The 22,889-nt window shown below is 36.9% G+C and overlaps 1 protein-coding gene across 5 annotated transcripts in view; it reads right to left on the bottom strand.

The window, feature by feature from the left end:
* Positions 1 to 22,889, bottom strand: part of LOC5569442 (zinc transporter 2) — a 132,518-nt gene that overhangs the window by 23,466 nt on the left and 86,163 nt on the right. For all 5 annotated transcript variants that reach the window (XM_021846709.1, XM_021846710.1, XM_021846711.1 and 2 more), the window contains exon 6: positions 3,313 to 3,492. In XM_021846709.1, the coding sequence (XP_021702401.1) occupies positions 3,313 to 3,492 (180 nt within the window). The remainder of the gene's footprint in view (positions 1 to 3,312; positions 3,493 to 22,889) is intronic.

The raw sequence follows: 22,889 nt of genomic DNA, 5'->3' as shown, positions 1-22,889 counted from the left end.
ATCCCGCGCGTTGAGATGATTTCAAAGCATGCTTGTTTAAATCTGGGAGCAAAAGGATGCTCTTAGAAGACTGGTCCAGGGTATTTTCGTAATGGAAATTTTCTTTACATTCCTGGGCATAAAGTATCATCGAACCTGCCACACGATATACGAATGCGAAAATGGCAATTTAGTCAAAGAAAGATCTCAGTTAATAACTGTAGAAGTGCTCTTAGAACACTACGCTGAGTAGCCGGCTCTGTCCCAGTGGGGACGTTAATGCCAGGAAGAAGAAGAAGCAGAAAAAGAGGACGTGTAATCTTCATTTTTTTGTTTCTTTATTATGGTGAATTTTAGCACATTGTCATATGGCTAGTTCTTCACCTAAAAAGTAATCTTCATATTTTAACAGTGCATCGGTAGATTGTCAATTTTTAACTGATATTCGTAAAACTACTAAAAATGAAGCATCTAGTTCAAATGAAAATTGACTCTACTACTCCCTTACCCCAAATGGCATCAACCCGAATGCTGCTACCCCGAATGTACAGTTGTGTTCAGAATAATAGTAGTGAAAGCCGATTTTCATACAAAATGCTCAACTTTGGCATGCTGTAACTTTGTTTCCTTATGAGCAATCGCCATGAAATTTTGGCAGTGAACTACAAATATACTCAATTTTATTATCACAAGATTTGGAAATTTTCACACTACCGGCTAAAAACTTAAGCACCAGGTGAAATCGCTCAAAATAATAGTAGTTTTTCTTTTGTAAATTTTTGTTCAGCAACAACTTTATAAAAAATTGGCTTGTTCATACATTTATAACTTGGGTGGGAATGGTTGAAATGATGAATAAAGAAAAATTAAAAAACTCAAAATACAGCAGATATTCAAATTATTAAAACTACTATTATTTTGAGCGATTTCACCTGGTGCTTAAATTTTTAGCCGGTAGTGTGAAAATTTTCAAATCTTGTGATAATAAAATTGAGTATATTTGTAGTTCACTACCAAAATTTCATGGCGATTGCTCATAAGGAAACAAAGTTACAGCATGCCAAAGTTGAGCATTTTGTATGAAAATCGGCTTTCACTTCTATTATTCTGAACACAACTGTATCATAACCTCTATAACCCCGAACGCTCTTACTCCGAATATACAATTACTTTGAAAGACATTGCCCCGTGATAATAGAATACCGAGTAACGTTATATATTTCGGTGCCACTATGCAATTGCTAATATTTGACAGATACGCGTATTTCGACTACCACTTGCAGTCTTCTTCTGTGTCAGTTACTTGTATCCACTGAAGAATTCTTCGCACCTTACTACCTTACATACCATCGAGTATTAAGTATTGAGTAACAGAACACAAAACCAATACAACTGCGTTCAAAGAGACCATCGAGTAAGCAATACAAACCATCCTTCACTATGGTTCTTTAACTCGATATCGATATACGGAATGTCGAGTAAGGGAGAGTTGACTATATTTCCATAACAAGAAATCTCAAAATTACTGCGTTAAATTCTCCAAATTTAACTAATTTCACACCATTTCGAGAAATTTTCAAAATTTAGCTTCAAAGGCCAAACTTGCTTCCTCAATGTCGCGAATTTCCGTTGTCCCTGCTAAGAACTCATGTCAATTCATAAAAAAATCAGTAAGAAAAAAAAATACAAGCATTTGACAACAGTCGTTTTACATATGTTCTTTACTCTTAGCTTAGAAACTATTGAGATTGTCAGCAATTGCCCACCGTCATCTAATGCATTACTATTAACATTTCACAATGGCATATCAAATCTTGTGAACTTATCCTTGTTAGTTTCAGTCCTGTTAGTTTTAGTCCCGTCCGTAATCGCCTCGATATTACCCTGATTGGCAATTTCGAAGTCTCCTTTGTCGTTCTAAAATTAAACTACTAGACACAAAACCTCTAAAGCCGTTATGGGCAATCCCAGTCATCGTCCCCACCATTGTTCCACATTTTTCCAACATTTTTTTTACACATTCTTCCACCTCATAGACCACAGACCGCTCCCATCAGTATTTGTAATTAAAAAGTAATAAGCCCTCGTCATACGTCACGCTTCCGATCCGATACATTGTTCTTTGACGTTCAATCACCCCTATCTCTATAAAAATGAACGTAATAACGAACACACGCTATGATAACGCTAAATTACAATGTCGCTCGGTCAATGGAGGTGGCTTGTATACAGAGAACTCGGCATCCTGAAGAGGTCATAAAGGTCCACCAACTTCACGCTCGGCAGACTGTCAACCAACCTGAAACACCCTACCAACCAACAGGATCACACGCACGGTGTGTGAGATAATCTGTTGCCCTTGCCTTTGAGTTTTTTTTTCTCCTCTGCTGTCTCCATCAAGAGTGCCTTCAGTCACATTACACTACCCGATGAAGGGAAAGTGGTACAAAATGCCGCATAAAAGGTTTTCCTAATTCATCGTATTTTGAAGATTCAACATCACATGCAACAGCTTCATAGAAATCCCACAAAAATTTTCTAAGGATTCCTAGATTACATGCCAAAGATTGCTCGAAATATTCAATTAGACAACTTATCTCTGTATAATCTTACGACTAGTTTCAAAAATTTACTAAAATTTCACCTAATGTGTAATTATATGTGCTAACAAAATCCTCTAATAGTTGCTCAAGAACTTTTTATCATTTTATTTTGAAGAATGTTGCTCTTGATCCCCAATTTTTAATTAAAACTTTCTACAAAACATGTCGAAATTTTCTCCTGAGTCTAGCTAAGAAAAAAATCAATTCAAGAAATCCAGTTGTGTTTTTTTTTTCAAAACAGCACAACAAATTTCTACGATTCAATTGCAAACATATATTTCTAATCTATTGTTTTTTTTTTTATCTATTTATATGTTCTAACTATTACCCTATGACTAATAAATATTAAATTTCATATTCAAAAAACACAAAATTCTCCTTCTTTAAATGCTTGTCAATATGGCCGCTATCCTCATGACACTTGCTCACGGTTGCTGGGATTTCGTAAACAGGTAGTCTTTCCAGGATTTTTTCACAAAAAAGACACATTGCAAACCCGTTAACTCAACGTGTTTCAATTTCCATCAAAGGATTTTCATCCACACGTCAGTTGCGTCCCATAAACTATACAGATGGCGTTCACGTTCTACACTTGTTCAGTGTAGAACACGTGAGGCATTATAATCCATGCACAGAAACCCGATATGTATTTGAAAAGAAATCCCGCGCAAAGAACTATGCGATTCGAAAAAAATTCGACTACAGTAAAAAAAGCTCATCCAATACTCACATTACATTCACCAGAATGCCCAGTCCGGAAGTTATCAGCATCGCTTGACCGTCCACCTCGAAGTCTTGATTGATTGTCCTCAGCACGGCCAAGTAGAACAGGATTGCCGTCACGACCCAAATCATCAGCACCGAAGTCAGGGCACCGATCACTTCTGCCCGATGCCATCCAAACGATAACCTGTACGGAACGAAACAAAAAGCCGACAATTTCAGTTCCATGCTACTTCAGAATACACCAGCATTCGTTATCGAACAATTGCCCCCCTATAACCTTCGCAAAGAGCAGCGCGCACAAAAACCCTCGGTAGAAGTTCAAAAAGTCACACACGACTCGCTCGTTTTCAAACTGGAGAAACGGAACAACAACAGAAAAAAAAAGTTAAGCCCCTCAGGATACAAATGCAATCCTATTTCCTTTATACGCCAAATTGGCTTTCGACGCAAAGTTCAGGGATTAAGCGCAGGACCCGACTCGCACTCTGGGTTCTAGACCTGTTCACTTTTAGAAGAAAACAAAACACAAATTTTCAGTGCTACATCAAATTCTAAAATAACGTTTCGATTCATATTACCGACAACTTCAAATTCCAGACATTTTACTTTGAGTGAAGAACTAGCCATATGTGTTGAAATTCACGTTAATGAAGAAAAAAAACATTTTACTTTGTATGGGAAACATTACACATAAAATATTTCAAAAATTTGCCGTTCAAAAGTTCTCACTCGTTTTAATAAGCATTTGCCATAGATATCTAGGAAAATGTATAATGCCCAGCTGACTTAGACGTCTCTTCAGTGATTTGAAAACTATGATTCTCATGAGCTGACCAGAATTCGGATCAAAGTGTCTGGAATATTATACAAAAGTAATAAGAATCATGAAAAACCTAATTTATACTAATATATTTATTTACCAATATTTATTCATCTGACTTCAAGGTCTTAATGAATGAACTAATAATAAAGAAACTACAAAATGGACGAGCGTGTAATCTTGTTTTTAAAACACACAGTTGTTTCAGCGAACTCAAAGAGATCTTCAACCATAGTGAATGAGCGAATCATCGACGACACTGGTTCATTATATCCAAACGTAGTTCGGTGAAATCTTCCTTGTAGCAATGATCGCTGTCGGAGAGGTCGTTGAGCAGCCCGATTATCTAACTTGGAAAGCAGTCGTGGACAATCAATTTCATTGTTCAGAAGTTTAGCTACAAACATCGCCTGTTGAATTTTACGACTTTTCTCAAGGGTGTCCATGTTGAGTAGCCTGCACCGAGCAGGATATGCAGGAAGATTCAGTGAATCACGCCAGGGTAGATGACGCAGGGCCATCCGAATGAACCTTCGTTGGACACGTTCGATCCTCAATGTCCAGGAAACATCATTTGGCGTCCAAACAATGGAAGCAGTTTCGAGAATTGGCCGTACCAGCGCGCAGTATAGTGATTTCAAACAGTACGGGTCTGTGAAATCTTTGGCTATTTTTGATATGAAGCCCAGCTGTCGATTTGCCTTGGCTATTATTGACGCATAGTGATTGTTGAAGGTCAATTTCGAGTCCAACGACACTCCTAAATCTAACACTTCATCAACCCTACGAAGTCTGGATCCATTCATCCTATAGTCGAACAAAAGTGGTCGTTTCGAGCGGTGGAATGTCATTACAGAGCACTTTGGAATGCTGACAATTAACTTGTTCAGTTGGCACCAGTCAATAAACTTGTCTATCAGATTTTGCAGACGATGGCAGTCTTCCACTGATCGAATCACCAGATAAATTTTCATGTCGTCAGCATAGATGATGATATCTAATTTATACTTATTTAATTTTATTCAAGCAGCGGAATCAAAATCTACACCCACCATTCAAATGTTAAGTATTTTGAAGGATAACGCTGAGGAATCATACAGAATGATATGATGTATGTGCTTTTTGATGAGTTATTCTTCACTGAGGCCTTGAATGTCCGGAATTGAAACGGTATTCTGTCCGAAAATGAGCTAATTTGGTAAAATTTCAGACGTGTATCAAATCGATATTTTGGGCCATTTCACCGCGATGTCTTCCTAGTAAAGCTTTTAAAAATGATTAGAAAATACTACTAGGTTTTTGCTTTATCATTTTGAATAAGTACAAATATTTCTTTGTTGATCCAACTATTTTGTCTACATTAACCAAAACTATCCCAAACTATGGATAAGATATATGATTTAGTTTTTAGCATATATTGTCTGTCTAAAGATAAATCCAATTATGGCGATTATCAGCCCATTTCTCCAAATATAATCGCAGCCTCTCGAATACTGTATTTAAAACATATTTGAAATTTCAAGTTAGATAAAACGATTCAGCCATAAATGGATACAGCGCTAGAACATTATTAATGGTTTAAAAGCAATTTCTTCAGTTGAAAAAGTTTTGCTTTGAAGAGCAACTTTTCTAGAGAAATTAAAACAAAAACTGTTTAGTCCTTCATCCAGAAGCATTTCTTAGATCTTATACTTTTATAATATCGGAAAATTGTAAGGACTGTAATTAACTGAATTTGTAAAATTCAAACAACGATATTTTTAAAACATCAGGTTTGTTCTATTAAATATGTAACAGTCTCAAAACAAGTCAAGAATGTAAATAAAGTTCTACTTATCTCTGTTCCGGGATAGAAAGTGCCACCTGGAAGAGTTGGAGTGCTAAGAGATGGAGCAGCTGTATCGTTCTCAAGAAACACGTAAGTTCTACAAGAAACTCAATGCATCCCGCACAGGCTTTGTGCCGCGAGCCGAAATGTGCCGGCATAAGGATGGAGGTATCTTGACGGACGAACGTGAGGTGATCGAAAGGTGGATGCAGCACTACGATGAACACCTAAACGACGCAGAGGAGGAAGATCAGGACAGCAGGAGGAATGGCTTCATCAGTACGGCGGATGATGGAGACGTGCCAACTCCCACAATAGGTGAAGTTAAGGACAAGGATGGAAATCTAGTGATCATGACAAAATCCATGATGCCTCGCGTTGTTCTTTATCCTGCGATCATAGCAACAACGATTAACTCTTTGTCGTCAAGTTATCACAACAAACTACGCTCCGTGAATAATGCATCGTGTTGCACGTGTGCTAGCGATTAACTGTTCGCGAAAAAAAGTTTGATTATTTTGAGGATTTTTCCACTTTTACTTATTGATCTATCTTCATATATACTGTTTGTGATTCTAAAACCATTCGGACATTGGTTGAGCGATAAATAATAGCGCGAATGGGGCATGATTCAAGTTGATCGCTACTTGTAACAATATCCGATAAACTCTTTGTCCCACGACAAACAGTGCATCGGATGCTTCATATATCCACTCGACGCACGCGTAATGAGGTGTTGAAATCATGCTGCTACGAGAGTAACGGCCCTCTTAGATTATTCCAATACTGTGTTGTTGATCGCTAGAGCCGTTTTTTTTTTCATCCTTGGTTAAGGATGCTATCAAACAGCTCAAGAACAACAAAGCAGCTGGTGAGAATGGTATTGGAGCGGAACTTATTAAAATGGGCCCGGACAGGTTGGCCACTTGCCTGCATCGGTTGATAGCCAGGATCTGGGATACAGAAAAGCTACCGGAGGAGTGGAAGGAGGGAATAATATTCCCAATATACAAAAAGGGTGACAAGTTAGAATGTGAGAACTATCGAGCGATTACAATTCTTAACGCAGCCCATAAAGTGCTTTCTCAGATCATCTTCCACCGTCTATCGCCACTGGCAAGCAGATGTGTGGGAAGTTATCAAGCCGGTTTTGTGGACGGGCGATCGACGACAGACCAAATCTTTATGTTGCGGCAGATCCTCCAAAAGTGTCGCGAATATCAAGTCCCTACGCACCATCTATTCATCGATTTCAAAGCGGCCTATGATACCATCGACCGCGAAACTGACTAGACTGATCAAAGCAACGATGGATAGTGTACAGTGCTGTGTGCAAATATCGGGAGCATTGCCGGACCCGTTTGAAACACGCAAAGGACTTCGACAAGGCGATGGTCTTTCCTGCCTCCTGTTCAATATTGCGCTATAAGGTGTTGTGAAACAGGCGGGCTTCAACATGCGGGGCACGATCATCAACAAATCCAGCCAGTTCATCTGCTTTGCTGACGACGTGGTCATTGTCGGAAGAACGTTCCAGGTGGTTTCTGAACAGTATACCAGGCTGAAACGTGAAGCAGATCGGGTTGGATTGAAGGTAAATACGTCGAAGACGAAATATCTGCTGGTCGGAGGAACCCAGCGCGATAGAGCACGCATTGGCAGACGCGCGATGATCGACGGGGATGAGTTCGAGGTGGTGGACGAATTTGTCTACCTCGGATCATTGATAACATCGGATAACAACTGCAGCAGAGAAATTCGAAGACGTATCATTGCCGGAAGTCGAGCTTACTACGGCCTCCACAAGACCTTGCGATCTGGTAAATTTCACTTCCGTACTAAGTGTACCACGTACAAGACGCTTATAAGACCGGTAGTCCTCTACGGGCATGAGACGTGAACAATACTCGAAGAGGACCTGCAAGCGCTAGGAGTTTTTGAACGACGTGTGCTTAGGACGATCTTCGGCGGAGTATGTGAGAACGGCGTATGGAGGAGAAGAATGAACCAATAGCTTGCGCAACTCTACGGTGAACCCAGTATCCAGAAAGTCGCCAAAGCTGGAAGGGTACGATGGGCGCGACACGTTGTGAGAATGCCGGACAACAATCCCGCAAAAATGGTGTTCACCTCAAATCCGGCCGGTACAAGACGAAGGGGAGCACAACGAGCTAGGTGGTTTGACCAAGTGGAGCAGGATCTTGGAAGTGTGGGGCGATCGTGAAATTGGAGCATAGCAGCCATGGAGCGAGTTAGTTGGCGTAACATTGGGCGAAGGTCATGTCTTAAAGGACGTAGAGCCAGCAAAAGTAAAGTAAGTTATCTCTGTTTATGGACAAAACACTAGAAAGAGCATTTAATAATATTTCGACAATTTACAGAAAATTTCAAGCATCCACGTAGTTAAAGACAAAAATTGGTGCAATTGTAAAACAATATTGTCAACTTTATTGTAAACCGATAATTTGAAATAGTTTTAATAAGCTTTCGATTTGATCTTTGACATTTTTGAGTCCTAGCAGGCGTGAAGAAAAGGTTCCTTTGACAATTGCTAAGCTTTTAAAGTCATCTATGAAAAAGGTGGCAAAATGATTCAGAACCACAGAAGCGATAATTCAAAAACACGAAACACGCAAAGCGAAAAAAGACTTGAGGTAACAAAAATCACTATTCATCAAAAGGTACACCAAAAATTATTAATTTCTGGACAGATATCGGAACTTCACTTTTTGTTGAAAAAACTTTTAACTAAGATGTTAATAAATATAGTTTGTGCATATAGCATGAATGTCTCTATTATTCCACATTTTTAGCACATTAGCATGGGTTGCGGAAAGGGAAAGCATCGTAGAGCTGGTGAAAGCTTGGCAGGATTTCTTTTATAGTTGTTGCAAATTGAATAGTAAACATATTGAAAATCTTATGGCAAAGGTTGGTACAATGTTTAGTCAAAAATGGAATAGTGAGTGAAAATAACTTTCTTTCATGGTACAATAATTTTGAAGCATATACTGAAACTTTAACAACAACCCTTCTAGGAAATAAAGCTGAAAAAAGGAAAAAGGACTTTGATTTTTACAAGTTTAGTTGGTCACAGTCTTTACATTGACAAACATCTGTCATTCTTCGCAAAACCACATGCTTTCAATTTAGTTCTATCCTAAATTGAAAGCATGTGTCTTCCCATTTTTTTTACCCTGCGAGTGTCAATTCACTTTATATATATATATATATATATATATATATATATATATATATATATATATATATATATATATATATATATATATATATATATATATATATATATATATTGCTGCTCTCATTTTTTTTAAAAAGTTCAGAAAATTTTACGTAAACTGTCAAATTTTCAGCGATGTATGTTTTTTAGTTTTTGAGATATAAGTAGATGAAAAAACCGAATTTAGTACATCACCATTTAATTCCACTAGAGTTTGTATCCTTAAACAGATACGCGTATTTCGACCTCAACTGTAAGGCCGTCTTCAGTGTCGTGTACTAGACTCGACTTCTAGTACACGACAATGAATAGTTGAAATTTTAAGCTTGCTTTCATTCCATACAAAAAGATTGGAAATCGGTTAAGCTGTTCAAAAGTTATAATTTTTTTTAAGCATTACAAATCGAATGCGCTGAGACCTACAGTGTGTGCCGATAAAAAATGACTGATTTTTTATTTTCAAAAAAATATATCTCAAAAACCAAAAAAACATACATCGCTGAAAATTTGACAGAATACGTAAAATTTTCTGAACTTTCAAAAATATTTTCTGAACTTTCAAATATATATATATATATATATATATATATATATATATATATATATATATATATATATATATATATATATATATATATATATATATATATAAGTTACAGCAGAAAATCATCCACCAGCTGGACTTAGTATCCAGAGCGACGGAAACAGCCAACAACAACAAGTGAAGATTCTACAACGGCAGCAGTTTGAGTTGGGGAACAGAGTGCAACGGCTTCAATTCATCAGCAATACAACCGGACACCACCACGAGGCAGCGCAACGTGGTCTAACAGAGAGTGCTGAGACAGCAAATAACACGTTAGGGCCCTCAGGTAGTTAGAAACCCAGGACGCGTGTAATAAACCAGTCTTTACTCAATAGTCAACCAGTGCAGTTCAGCTTTTCTCTTTTTAAAAACACCGATCCCGAAGTCCAGCTTCTAACTGGCTTAGGTCGGTAGGATCATCTTTGGTCCCGTTGTGTGTGCAAAAGTGAAGTGATTTTGTCCGTGAACCAGAAAAAACGAGTGCACATCGTAATTGGAAGGAACACATCTCTAAAGGAATATTAGAGACCTGCGGCAATTTCCAGCAGCTGGAGCACCAGTGACGGCGACGCAAAGAGACCTGCTCCCAATCATCATCTTCTTTCTTCAACAACCCATCGAGCGACGGCTTATCGCGACGATAACTACAACTATACCGCATTGCTGGAGGATCACCAGAAATAACGGTAAGTCTAATTCTATTTTTCTATTTTTTCCGCTTCTATTCTCATAGCGTAAGGTAACAATACAACAAGCAATTAGTGAAGTGATTAACGAAAATATTACAAGAATAAGTGAAAAGCAATTGAGCAATACAGTGAAAGTGAAAATTTAGAAATTAGATACACGAAAGGCGCAGTCGATTTAAACAGAATATTAAATTTAGTGAAGCGAATAATTGATTTACACGTTAATAATTGAGTTACACCTTAATAGTCTCACCATTGTGCGGACAAGAAAAATGACTGACCACCTAGAAAGATTGGTCGACGATCTGAGAGCTCGTTTAGAAGAACAACGACTACAGATTGCGGTTCTCGAAGAGGCACAAGAAAGAAGAGCCGAAGAAACAATAATAATACAAGCGAATCAACAGAATGATATCGCTCAGGTTCCGCTACAAGCTTCAATGAGTAATCCCCCAAGAATACCTGATTTAATAAGAATGATCCCTGAATTTGACGGAAATCCACGGAAACTACCTCGTTGGATAGAATCCGTCGAACAAAAATTGAACGAGTCTAAAAAATTCGTTCCGCAAAATGAAATTTCACAAATTCTGCCTATTTGGGTAGGCATAATTCGCGACAAAATTACAGACAAAGCAAATGATGTCCTTTCTGCGGGACATACCCCCCTAGATTGGAATTCTATTAAAAACACTTTAACCGACTACTTTGGCGATAAATCTGACTTATCATCATTGGTGTCAAAGCTCACTAATCTGAGACAAGGATCGAGTAGTGTGGCTGAATTTCATTATGTTTGTAGATCTCTGTTGGCGGAGATCAATGCAAAAATTTCGCTAAGCAGTAATTCTGCCAATGAAGCCAAAGCCATTATGGGTACATACGAGACCCTCATGGTCAACGCTTTTGTGGACGGACTCCACGACACGGTGTCAGATCTAACAAGATCAACGAGACCACAGTCTCTCCAAGCCGCATATCAAGTTGCCTCAGAACAAGAAGCAGCAATGAGGAGAAGGCGGGAGAGAAATTTAAAACAAACTTCTGATGTTTTGCAAATAAAACGTAACGCGCTTAATATGCCAACCATTCAACAAAGACCGTTCTACGCGCAAAGAAATTTCCCTATGCAATCACGTGCACCAAACCCAAACACCAGACCCTTCGTACAATCTGCATTTAAATCTGGACCCTATTATCAACAAACAAGAACAACTTTTCAAGAACAAAATTACCCACAGGCAAAACCAGTATTCCAACAACAAAGCTATCAACAGTACAGGTCACAGCTTCCAAATTCGAATCCCCCGTTAGCAATAAAACAAGAAGCTTTTTCTAATCAGACTAGAAACAATAATAGACCCATGCAAAATGTCAATATGCATGAAGAAAGTGAATACACTCCCGAGTCTGCAGAACAGCCTCAATATGCAAACCAAAATTTCCCACACCACGGAATGGCTCACGTTTCTACAAGTGAACCCAATGTCGACTTCGCAGATGCAGTTTTAGATACATCTCACTCAGCAGACTATAGTAATGAGGAGGATACGGCGGATCAACTAAATTTTCATATGCTAGAGGGCTTAGTCCCGAACGAATGACCAATAACTGTTTACCATATTTAGAAATTCATAACACAAAATTCGGTACGCTCCGTTTCCTAATCGACACCGGAGCAAACAAAAATTATATTTCTCCTGCTTTGGTACCACCTCAGATAACAAAACTATGTTCCACAAGAACAGTTAAAAATATAACTGGAAAATATCAAATCAACCAATATACACTCTTCAACCCATTCTCAAATTATTGCAAAACAATCCCCGCGCAAAGGTTCTATTTATTTAACTTCCATAACTTCTTTCATGGGTTAATAGGATACGAAACATTACGGTCTTTAAACTCTATCATCGATACGGCAAGAGATATTTTGAAAATCGGAGAGATATCGATTCCTTTGCAAAAGAAATATCCCGAAACAATCCAAATAAATGCTAATGAAACGAAATCTTTAACATTAACTACCTCCGTAGATAATGGAGATTTCTTTATTGATCGTGAAATTGAAATTTTACCCAAAATAAAAATTCTTTCTGGTATCTACAAAAGCTCGAACCACAGAGCAGAAATTTGGGTTCAGAATTATGATGAAACTCCAAGGGACATCAGTATTTTTGATATGTTGCAAGTTGAAATCAATAATTTTGAAACAAGATCTCTCGATAGAGATAATATTAATTTGGGATACTCATGCGATAAAAAACCATCACCCATTGATTTTAAACAAGAAAATCTAAATAAAGAGGAAAAATCCGAACTTTTGAAGGTATTAAATAAGTTCCGTGACGTTTTTCGTACAGACGATACTGTACCATTAACGTTCACCAATGCGATACGGCATCAAATAAACACTAAGGACGACTTACCTGTTTATACAAAATCGTATCGATACCCCTTTTTCCATAAAGCAGAAGTGCAAAATCAAATCGGGAAAATGCTAAATCAGGGCATTATTCGTCCTTCGAATAGCCCATGGTCTTCACCGATATGGATAGTCCCGAAGAAATTAGATTCTTCAGGCCAAAAGAAATGGAGGCTAGTTATCGATTATCGAAAGTTGAATGATAAAACTATCGATGATCGATATCCTATCCCTAATATTACTGACATTTTAGACAAGCTAGGAAGATGTCAGTACTTCTCAACTATCGATTTGGCTTCTGGATTTCACCAGATCGAAGTTGATAAGAAAGATATTTCAAAAACAGCTTTTAGTGTCGAAGGCGGACACTATGAGTTCGTGCGAATGCCATTCGGTTTAAAGAACGCTCCTGCTACGTTTCAAAGAGTGATGGATAATATCCTCAGGGAACATATCGGAGTTCGATGCTTGGTATATATGGATGATATAATCATCTTTTCTACCAGCCTGCAAGAGCATCTCGTAAACCTTACGAAAATACTCGAAACGCTCCGCAAATACAATCTAAAAACCCAGATTGATAAATGCGAGTTTTTACAAAAAGAAGTGGCCTTCTTAGGGCATGTGGTTACTCCGGAAGGCGTAAAACCCAATCCCGAGAAGATCAGAGCGATCAAAGAATGGCCGTTACCTAAGAACGAAAAGGAGTTAAGAGCCTTTTTAGGGGTAATGGGATACTACAGAAAATTTATAAAGGATCTTGCAAAAATCACAAAACCTATGACTCAACAGCTTAGGAAAGGAGAGAAAATCGAACATACTCGAGAGTTCGTCTCCTCTTTCGACCGCTGTAGGAACATTTTGACCAGCAGCCATGTGTTGCAATATCCAGATTATTCGAAACCGTTTGTATTAACTACAGACGCATCGAATTTCGCCCTAGGTGCTGTTTTGTCGCAAGGCCCCATCGGTCAAGACAAACCTATCGCCTTTGCTTCACGTACCTTGACAAGGACTGAGGAGAACTATTCAACAATTGAAAAGGAACTCCTTGCCATCGATTGGGCGTGCAAATATTTCAGATCTTATTTATATGGTCACAAATTCACATTATACACTGACCATAAACCGTTAACATACACACTATCTTCTAAAACACAAAACGACAGATTAATAAGAATGAAATTACGTTTAGAACAGTTTGATTATGAGATAAAATACCGGCCTGGTAAACAGAACGTAGTCGCCGATAGCCTATCTCGTGTCAAACACGAAATAAATGTAAATGAACAAAGGCAGGAAACTTCATCGTCATCGTCTGACGAAGAAAACGATCCCGACGACGACAGTGATGGAGCAACCGTACACTCCAGTTCATCCGATGCTGAAGACTTAATAAAAATGACCGAAAAACCCCTAAATGTTTTTAAAAACCAGATTTTAATTACAGAAGGGCCAAGGAACGAGGAATCATATGAAGAGATTTTTCCTTCGATATTTCGACGGACCATCAACAGGGTAACGTTTGGAATGGTGAACGCAATGGAGATCTTCAGGGATTACATGCACCCGACCAGAACAAACTGCATTTTATGTCCAGAAAAATGGTTAAAATGGATACAACTAGCGTATCGAAACCATTTTTCCCGTAACAAATTTTTTAAGGTTTTATTAACGCAGTCTATTTTACAGGACGTTATTTCTGAGGAAGGACAGGACCAGATTATTGAAGAAACTCATCACCGAGCCCATCGTGGAATCGAGGACAATTGCAGAGTAATCTACAAAAAATTCTTCTTCCCAAAGATGCGGAATAAGGTAACAAGTTTCATTAATCTATGCAATACTTGCCTTGAGAACAAATACGAGAGGAACCCTTACAAAGTCAAATTTGCATACACTCCTCTTCCGGCTAAACCTCTCGATATACTCCATGTGGATATATTCATATCCACCCCAAATATTTTCATATCGGCGGTAGATAAGCTATCAAGATACGCTATACTCATCCCTATCAAATCGCGTTCTATTCCCGATATAAAGAAAGCCATTACGAAACTCTTTACGACTTACGGCACCCCAAAAATGATTGTGTGCGACAACGAGGTTGCTTTAAAATCAATTGAACTGCGAAGTCTCCTTCAGAGACTGGATGTGGAAACTTATTATACTCCCTCTGATCACAGTGAGGTGAATGGAATCGTCGAACGATTTCACTCAACTCTCAGTGAGATCTTTAGGTGTATCAGGAGTAAGTACCCAGACCTCTCGAACAAAGAAATCTATAAAATTGCAACCACGTTGTACAACACAACAGTCCCATTCCAGAGACTGGATGTGGAAACTTATTATACTCCCTCTGATCACAGTGAGGTGAATGGAATCGTCGAACGATTTCACTCAACTCTCAGTGAGATCTTTAGGTGTATCAGGAGTAAGTACCCAGACCTCTCGAACAAAGAAATCTATAAAATTGCAACCACGTTGTACAACACAACAGTCCATTCTGCTACGAATTTAAAACCTATTGAAGTATTTTTTGGTGTTAAAGATGGCGAGGAAAGGCCCCTAAATCTCCAAAGAATACTCGACAATAGAAACGAAGTATTCGATGAAGTTATTCATGCTTTAGAAGAACGGCAGAAAATACAAATCGATAGACATAACAAGACTAGAGAACAAGAACCTAACTTTTCGAAAGACCATGTTATTTACGTCAAAAGCTCCGGTATTCCAAATAAAAGAAAACAAAAGTTTAAGAAACAGATTGTTAGAGCAAATAGAAGGAAAACCGTTATTGACTCCAGAAAGATTAAACTTCACAAAACAAATTTAAAAAGAAATAGGAAGGTATTTTGATAACTCTTAATTTTGTTTTGAAAATAATAATAAATAAACATAACCTATTGCAAACAAACTAACACACTAACCTTAATTTTACAGATGCTTTTCTTGGCGTTCATTATATACACTGCATTCTCACAGATATCATGCGAATCATTCTTGAACATCATAAAAATAACAGAAGAACCAATCGTTCAGATTAACAAAAAAGATTGTAAAATTCAATTCGGCTCAATTAAAATCATACACCCGGTGAAATTAGATAGGATTGAGGAGAGCATCGAAATTATAACTAACACTTTTTACAACAAACTAACAAATACTAACCCATTGCATGAGGTGATTAAGTTCAGGATCAAAAAGCTATACAGCACTCTCTATGGACTAAAGCCACGGCAGACACATCGACAACGACGATGGGATTCCATCGGAACAGCTTGGAAATGGGTAGCTGGATCACCCGACGCCCAAGATCTCCATATCCTAAACTCCACTTTAAACGACCTCATCAACCAAAACAACCAGCAGTACAGGATTAACGACAATATCAACAATAGGATCACTCAACTAACAGAATCCGTCAACCAAATAGCCAGTACGTTGAATAGTAATAACAAAGCAAACCTGGATGCCTTAGATGCCGTTACAACAATGCTAAACGTCGACATCATCAACGAGATATTAGACAACATCCAAGAAGCTATCACTCTCTCGAAGATTTCTCTTACCAATACCAAAATGCTATCCACACGCGAGATCAACATCATCAAAGCCGCCATCCAAGACCAAGGTATACAAATCAACTTTCCAGACGAAGCGCTACAATTCGTCACCCCGAAAGTTGCTGTGAAAAACGACGACCTGCTATACATCTTAACCGTTCCACAACTGGAAACTTCAACCTCCACCATCGTAAGGATCTACCCACTCATCATAGACAACCAAATTATCAAATCACACCCAAGCCATATCATACGGCATGGTACCAGATTATTCACGACAAGAAAACCGGAAGATTTTGTTCAAAAATCAGAATACATCACCGAGTTCGAAGACGACTGTATTCAACCAATCATACTCGGAAAACAGTCTCACTGTAATTCAATAATCAAGAACGAAACCATTCAACTTCTAGTAAACGAGAACACCATATTAATCTCGAATGCCATAACCTTGAAAACAAATTGCGGACCAGACGATAGGAAAATCACCGGAAACCTCATAGTCAAATTCTATAACTGTACCATCAACTTCAACGGTCAAACATTCCAAAGTTCAGAAACCGTCATCAATACCGAGATACTACACAGTGCATTTCACAATACCTTGATGAAATGGAGTCTTCATAAATCCCACGACATAGCAGAAATCAGCAATACAGCAATTAGTAACCGGCAGAAATTGGATCACGTATACCTTAGGCAAGATAGTCTTCACTTCAAATTATGGACAACCTTCGGAGGATTTTCATTTTCAACCATACTCGGAATTGCCATCCTTTGCATAGTCATCAAATTCATCTTGAGGAAAACAACCAACGGACCGGGACGTTCCGTACTTGAGGAGGGGGCAGTTACAGCAGAAAATCATCCACCAGCTGGACTTAGTATCCAGAGCGACGGAAACAGCCAACAACAACAAGTGAAGATTCTACAACGGCAGCAGTTTGAGTTGGGGAACAGAGTGCAACGGCTTCAATTCATCAGCAATACAACCGGACACCACCACGAGGCAGCGCAACGTGGTCTAACAGAGAGTGCTGAGACAGCAAATAACACGTTAGGGCCCTCAGGTAGTTAGAAACCCAGGACGCGTGTAATAAACCAGTCTTTACTCAATAGTCAACCAGTGCAGTTCAGCTTTTCTCTTTTTAAAAACACCGATCCCGAAGTCCAGCTTCTAACTTATATATATATATATATATATATATATATATATATATATATATATATATATATATATATATATATATATATATATATATATATATATATATAAATATATATATAGGGGAACATGGTCCAATTCGGACCTAGTAACAGTTTTTTGGCCATATCTTTTCAGTATGATGTACGATATGATAAGTATGATGTTAACGTAAACGCCTGATTCAGCGCGCACACTTTTCTCTCAGAGAGTTTTGGGATATCTCCTACCGGGACATGACTAGACATGTTTGAACAAAATGCTCCAGAAGGTCCGAATTGGACTAACCCTGTTTCAATTCGGACCCGCCATGTTCTAATTCGGACCACCCTAAGTTTTATCGTTTTTGCTATGGTAGTTATAAAATATAACTCCGATTTGTTTGGTATCAAAGCTTATTGAACTTCTTCTGTAAGCTCAAGCATAAAAAATAAACCCAATTTGTGAAAAAAAACTAATTTAATTCGAGTCAGATTTAGCTCAAGTAAAATGTGAATTTCTCAAAAAAATAAAATAAACGAGGGTAAAATCCAAAACTGGTTCAAATCTCAGTACAGTTTAATCTCCCTAACTTGATTTCATACGGACCAGATATCGGGATAAAGAAAACAAACATTTTTTTATATTGGAGCTTTTTGTTATTTTACAAAATGCATTCAAAAAAGTCTTGAATATAGTAAAATTTCAACACATTTAAACTTTGCATGAAAATATCGGGTTAAAAAGGTGAACTATAAAAGTTCTCAGCAATCGTAAACGTCTTTTTGTGTCGTATTGTCAAACTATTTTGGGAAGCCGTATCTAAAATAGGCTGGAGATGCTTTTTAAGTAGCTGGATTATTCATTCCTTTATTTTTTGGTGGTCTACCGTATTTCTTAGATTTTTTTGAAGACTTTTTCTTGACCGCACCAGAAACAAAGACATCATCGATCAATATTACAACTTTTGTGATTTTCTATCAAGCCGAGAAGACTTTCACGGGGTGGAGCTCTTGGAATAGACTGAGTGCTCGTTGAAAACCAAGAGGTCCCTTTTGGACCATATCAAAAGGTCCGGTTTGGACCAACACACATTTTGTGATTTTCAAACTAGTTGAACACAAACAGTGCATAGATATATCAAAGACATATGATCAGATGAAAATTTAGGCTTGGAGGATTCGATTATAAAATAACACAGAAACATTGGAGATATATTGTCACTTACAGAAGCTTGGGAAAAATGCTAACCGACAGCACACCAGAGCACCTCAAAACAACAAACTATTATAAAAGTCAAACGAATTAACTGAAAGGCGTCAAATTTATTGTGTTAGATCCAAGCCAGACGGTGGGAAGAACAACGGTACTCACGATCTCTACAGTTACGCTAGTATTGAGAAATGCTTGATGGTCCGAATTAGAACAGGGTCCGAATTGGACCAGGTTCCCCTATATATATATATATATATATATATATATATATATATATATATATATATATATATATATATATATATATATATATATATATATATATATATATATATATATATATATATATATATATATATATATATATATATATATATATATATATATATATATATATATATATATATATATATATATATATATATACATATATATGTATATACATATATATATATATACATATATATATATATATATACATATATATATATATATATATATATATATATATATATTTTATAATAGCTTGTAATTCTGATGGTTCGGAAAGCTTTGATTAACTGTGTTTTACATAAAACGTAGTTCTAAAAAATAAGCTTAACAGGAACGACAATAAATGAAAAAAAAATATTGCGGCGAATATCAATAGAGGGTCCCATGACATTTTAATCGGTTTTGAGTTTAATATACTTAAGTATTCTGTATCCAAGCTTTTCAACGGTATTTTTGGTGATTTTTTAATCCAATAGAAAAAAAAAAATAATTCGTAGAAGATTTACTTGGTTTTATGGCTCTCATACAATTCATATGGAATGAAAAATTGGTGAAAAACCTTCAAAGCCGATTTTCTCAAAACTAGATTTTTGTCACTATAAACCAACATTAAAAGCATAATAGCTTAAATGCCTGATGACACTAACCACACATTGATTTCGGAATATTCAAAAGCAGTACTGTATTCTATACTACAACTGTCAAAGTTTGCCGGGTCCACTTGTATAGTATCATATTGCTACATACATATGGAATGTAAACTTTGCATAGTTATTTGTAATTATATCTTATTTAGAAATAATTGTTATGTATCGATTAAATATTTGTTTTAGTTCTTGTTTAGCGTGTAGGCAAATCTTCTTCTATCATCATTTGTTTGAATAAAATATAATTAACAATGCTAGTAAGAATTAAAAATTCACACCAAATCGAAATAGTGCAGTGTTCTATATAATTGTAAAGCTTTAATTTTTTATACATACCTGAATGTAATTGTGAATCTCCATGACATTTCTACTAGCTTCAAGAAACTTTTCATTGAAATCGATTCCCAAATACTCCAATTGTTTGGAAGAATTGGAAACATTGATAAAATTGGCGAGTTGTTGAATGTTACATGTAATTTTTTATAATTATAGAAATGGTTTATGTCAATAATTTTGAAATCGCTACAATACGGCATTCTGCGATGGGCAGTTCAAATTGTGTGAGTGACGTCCGTTAATACATTCGAGTTCAAGAGGTATCCAATTGCACGGTGTGCCAGAAACCGTTATTAACGTAAAAAAATGTCCAATAATTTGACACCCACCATTCGAAAGATATAGTATCCAAGCATCTTCTCCGTGAATTTTAAAATATTTAAACGAGGGAATCGAAAGTTATCGTAATTTGAAGGTTTTGAGCTGTTTTGAAAGGGATTTTTACATACTTCAAAATTTTCCCCACCAGTGCATTATTATTAATTTGTAAACTAGCCAAATAACCATCAGCTTTGCATTAGGCATTCAAAACATATGATATCTAAGCATCTTCTCTGAAAATTTGAGTTAATTTCTGCGAGAAAAAAGAAGTTACAAGTGATTTTATTATATTCACCATTATTTCTATGAAGTTTAAATAAGTGCTTGTGTATAGGGCTTTGCTATATCAATGAGCATAATTTACAAATAAAAATGTCCGTAGGACTGACACTCGGCATTCAGAGGATATAGTTGACTACACACTCTAGTTGACTAGCATCAGTTGGTTTGAGAAAATTTCATCAAAAGACAACATAACTAGAGTACATTGAAGTTTTGGAGAAGCAAATTTTGAATATTTTTAATTAGTTCAATGTTTTACTATTACTAAATCCAACAAATTATTGTCAATATGTTAATCAATTTGATTAAAGAGCGTGATTGACCGCCCTCTGCTGCTTCTTTGGAATTACAAGAGCAACTATATTTGCACGATGAACCAACGGATGCTACTTAGGATTTGTTGCATCACCCTTTGAATTCTCATACCCTGTACTAAGCAATAGACTGATGCAAATTTTGAAGTTTTTGCTCCCCTATGCTTAAACGATGTTAGTTATGGTAAAAATGATCCTCCCAAAATTTGAAGTGATTCAGAAGAAATTTGGTTGTGCACACGCTATTTGAAGTTTATATGGAAATTACTATGGGAAAGGCAAACCTTTTGTGTTCAGTCCTCTAACTGCTCGTCATAATAATCTATGGAAAAGTGAACACACGCATCTCATGTGAAAACTTCCCAGCTACAACTTTGCTGAAGACCACATTTCGATGGGACGTAAGGATAATTTGTTATTATTGATAGCAAAGTCTAAAACATGCTGAGATGATCATTCAATTACATTCAGAGCAACACTGCTTTTTTGCTGTAGAACATAGTAGCCTGGATTACTTTGATCTATTCTTCCCGCCAGGAGCACCACTGTTGCCTGCCGAACAGTTGGTGAAGCATGTTACATGCAAACCAACTTTAGGATGATGAATAACAATTTATCCTGACGTCCAATCAAAAAGTGGTCTTCGGCAAAGTTGTAGCTAGGAGGATTTCACATAAGAAGAGTTTGTTCACTTTTCCATAAAATATTATGACGAAGAGATAGAGAGCTGAACACAAAAGATTGGCGTTTTCCATAGTAATCTCCATACAAACTTCAAATGGCGTGTGCACAGCCAAATTTCTTCCGAATCACCTCAAACTTTGGGAGGATGCTATTTACTATAATTAAAATCGTTTAAGCATAGGGGAGCAAACATTTCAAAATTTGCATCACTCTACTAAGCAATATCAGCGCTGGCTGCGTCCGAATACAGGTCAATTTGGGTTATGGAATAAATGTATTACATGTTGCTATCTCTGAAGAAGCCGTTGGGATCCTCTGCACTTCCACGAGAAATCATTGGGAGTTTGGAAAATGGAAAGGGGCTATATTACAGGAAGCGTCTTGGTAAACAAAACGCTTAACTTCAAGAATCCTAGAGATCATCGCACCATATTCACTGGTTACACCTCGCTCCAGGTCAACAAAATAATAAAGATAATAAAATAAAAAGTAGTTCTTTCATAAGTACAAAACATGACTGAAGACTCACTATGACAACACCTTTGATGATGAACCATTTAAAGGTATTGCATGATGCGAATCATGCGACATCAATCTAAAACGTAATATATCAGTATCTAAATGAAAAGTCGATATTTGTAGAATCGAATTATTAAAGGATCTTGTGTTATTATGTGAAACTAAACCGAATATGAGACATGTTGCATTTGAATATTTGAAAAACATGAAAAAAGGTTTATTTCGACAATAACTGACTACGTACTATTATTTGAACAGATATGTAAACGTTTCTCCTTCGTTGTCCAAATAAATTCTGAACAATCGTATTTAGAACATTTAGAACAGTAGCATAAAACGAGCTCACCAGGTGTTAATCCCTCCTCGATTGAGCAACAAGGGACCATTTTCAAGTTATTCAGTTTAACCAATACGCGTATTTGGGCCATAACGAATCACTGCCCAGCAAAACGCCGAAAACGAACTCCGGTTATGTTGTCTTTGGATAAAGTTTTATCATAATAACTGTGAAGATTCTACTATATCTTTTGAATACCGAGTGTCAGTCATATAAACATTTCTATTTGTAAATTATATACCTTATTATAGCAAAGCAATATAAACAAGTTCTTATTTAAACTTCATAGAAATAATGGTTAATATACAAAACACT

The sequence above is a fragment of the Aedes aegypti genome, chromosome 2 (assembly GCF_002204515.2).
Source record: "Aedes aegypti strain LVP_AGWG chromosome 2, AaegL5.0 Primary Assembly, whole genome shotgun sequence".
Lineage (NCBI taxonomy): Eukaryota > Metazoa > Arthropoda > Insecta > Diptera > Culicidae > Aedes > Aedes aegypti.
Note: the sequence above shows the minus strand (reverse complement) of the source record. Positions and strands in the feature narration are given on the sequence as shown.